The 2771-nt window shown below is 48.2% G+C and overlaps 1 protein-coding gene across 1 annotated transcript in view; it reads right to left on the bottom strand.

Moving 5' to 3' along the window:
• Positions 1-553: 553 nt before the first annotated feature.
• si:ch211-214j8.12 (uncharacterized) overlaps positions 554-2771 on the bottom strand; it is a 4321-nt gene continuing 2103 nt past the window's right edge. Inside the window, exons 4-5 of the mRNA XM_014012563.1 lie at positions 1153-2261; positions 554-1046 (exon numbers count right to left, since the gene is read on the bottom strand). Coding sequence (XP_013868017.1) covers positions 671-1046; positions 1153-2261 — 1485 coding nt within the window. The 3' untranslated portion in view covers positions 554-670. The remainder of the gene's footprint in view (positions 1047-1152; positions 2262-2771) is intronic.

Genomic DNA, 2771 nt, shown 5'->3' with positions numbered 1-2771 from the left:
CACACACACACACACACACACACACACCCAACAGAGTTGTATGACACAATATAGTGTGAAGAGCTGCAAATCAATAGTTGTCTAACTAGACACATTGCAAACAAACACTACAACACTAACCAACTTAAATCTTAAAGTTAAATTTTATTTATTGAGACTTTTTTAATATTTAGTATGGTTTACAAACATTTAGGTAGAAAACAACAACATACCAGAAAATCAACTTTGTGGACATTTTTTTGTTGTAAAGCATTAAAATGCTATTAAAAAGATACCAGTTTGGGTACCAACTGGTCCATAACTAAAGATTTTTACAATCTAAATCCCAGATTAGAAATAGAAAATATAAGTGACAATTTAATACGACTATACAATGAAAGTAAACTATTTATTGCACATCAAAATTATTAATTTTCCTGTTTCATTTTTACGAGAAAAGCTGTAGACTGTTCACTCTTCAGGGGTCGTCCTCTCTAACTGCATCCATATATCTCTTTATTGCCCTTTATCTTTGTCATTTGGCCAAAGAAGGCAAACGTGTAAGAGACAAATATAAAAATACATACAGTAGTTTATTTTAGAGATTGTGATATTTGTGCAGCAGAGGTTAAAAAATTGCATAGTTGTAATTTTTTTTTAAATATACTTAACATCTCGTCTCGTCTCTTCACTACACCCAGACGACCTCCACTGATCTGAACCTCTTGCAGTCCAGCCACTGGAGCTGAGTGATCTGCCAGCAGTGACTAACGTCCACACACTTCAGCCTCCTGCTCCGCTGCATTATGTTCTTCACCGTTACCATCTGCACGTCTGTCCGCGTCAGGTCGAGGTGTTGTACCCGTCCGAGCGGCAGCGGCGGTGGGGCCGGCGAGCCCGAGCTCACGTGCAGCAGCACGTCCTGCAGGACGCTGTTCAGAGGACACGGCAGGGAGATCAGGGAGAGCTTCTCCAGCAGGGGCGAGCCGGTCAGGAGACACGTGAGCACCTTCGTCAGGGACATCCAAAACATGAAGGGCTTCTTTTGGTTGTGATCGTAGGAGAAACTTTTCAGAGACAAAAAAGAAGATTAAAAAAAACAACTGGTTTGAGTGGAGGAAGGTGAACCCTGAACACTCATTTGAAAAGTCAACCAGCTTCAAGTAAGATTACCTGAGTTTGAATGAGTGGAGTTGTGGCAGCTGCGGGAGATCCCAATCATCCTCATCCTCAATCTGTAACGGAACAGGAGGCTCGGCAGAGATGTGAAAATCTCTGAGTCTGGGACAAGCCCTGATGACCTCCAGCAGTGGGCTGTGGGCGCTGGTTTTCACCCCCTCCAGGGAGAGAGAGAGCAGAGAGGAGCCTGCAACTTGTAAGGGAATAAGAAGATCCTCCAGCGGACCAGGATACTGAAATGAAAGGCTCCGCAGCAGCCCGACCCACGGCTTCAGGTCTGCTGCCAGCAGAGATTCCCGTTGTCTTCCGTTGCTGTACGGATCAACGTTCACAGATACTGACCTCATGTCTGGACATAAACGACTCAAACAGTCCAGAGAGACACAGGTCACACCCTGGACACTCCTCAGCTGCAGAACCAGTTCTGATCGGGACGGAGATTTCTGTTTTACTTCTGCACGGCTGCAAGGTGGCTCATCATCATCCTCACTCTCATCCTTCGTCGCGCACACGCCCTCTTCCTCGTCACTCTCAGCTGCGTCGCAACCTCTCCTCCTCTCCCAACTGTCCCCGCCCCGGTGCCGCGTCCTCTCCCTCCGCACCTCCTCCATCCGAGGAACTCTCTCCCTGTCGGCGAACTTGTCCGTGTGGAGGAACTCCTCGCGCTCGAGGAGGCCGCAGGCTGGAGCGAGGCCCTCCAAGGCCGCGCTCTCAAGACAGGGAAGGGAGAGGAGGAGATAGGCTGCTACCACTGTGGAGTCTTCCTCCTGCTCGCCAAACCCTATATCCAGAGCCAACAGGCTGCCGAGAGGGAGAGGAGGACGCAGGGCTGGAGAAGAAGAGGCAGATGACTGAGACGGAGAGGAAGAGGACGGACAGACACCGCCGAGAGGAAGCAGTGAAGCCGGGGAGAGCAAATGACAATGAGACACGTTGAGATGTCTCAGCGAACGGCAGCAGTCGACAACCGTCTGGATGACACTCCGGTCACAGCGCGTGCCAACAAGGGAGAGGGAGCGAAGCGCTGGGAGGCTGTGGACAGTTTCACAGAGGACCTTTGCAGGAAGCTGCTGGACTCCAGAAAGGTCCAGACTGCACAGACCCTGAGGGACAGAAGAGGAAGTATTTGATTAAAAAAAATTAATTAATTAATTAATTAATGCAGACATTCTTCTACCATCTGTTATCACTCTATAAATGAATCTGAGCTCAATATCTGTAGAACTGACTGAGGTATAGCCATAGTAGCTGTAGATACACCAGAGAAGAACAACTGGACTTTAAAGTGTATCTTACCCCCCCTGTGAAAAGATAACTCYGCCCCAAGGCGAAATTTGAAAAATGCATCAAAGTGGGTAGAGGAGGGGGTGTGGGGGGAGGGGGGGTTAGAGAGCGGAGGTGTGGCCAGGTCGAGAGAACGTGACAGGCAGCTAGCATTAGCATAATTGATGCTACATGGAGAGTGACCACAGTATGGGACAGAGGAGGTGGAGCGCTCCGACAGCCTGACAGAAAAAAAATAAAAGCATACAGCTGCAGCTGCTCACAAGATCGCTAGTTTAAATCAGGAATAAAACTGTTGGGTCTTGTTTGACTGAAGTTCGGTCCGGTTC

Source organism: Austrofundulus limnaeus, unplaced genomic scaffold, assembly GCF_001266775.1.
Source record: "Austrofundulus limnaeus strain Quisiro unplaced genomic scaffold, Austrofundulus_limnaeus-1.0 Scaffold92, whole genome shotgun sequence".
Lineage (NCBI taxonomy): Eukaryota > Metazoa > Chordata > Actinopteri > Cyprinodontiformes > Rivulidae > Austrofundulus > Austrofundulus limnaeus.
The sequence above is the reverse complement of the archived record's forward strand: the minus strand, read 5'-3'. Positions and strand labels throughout refer to the sequence as shown.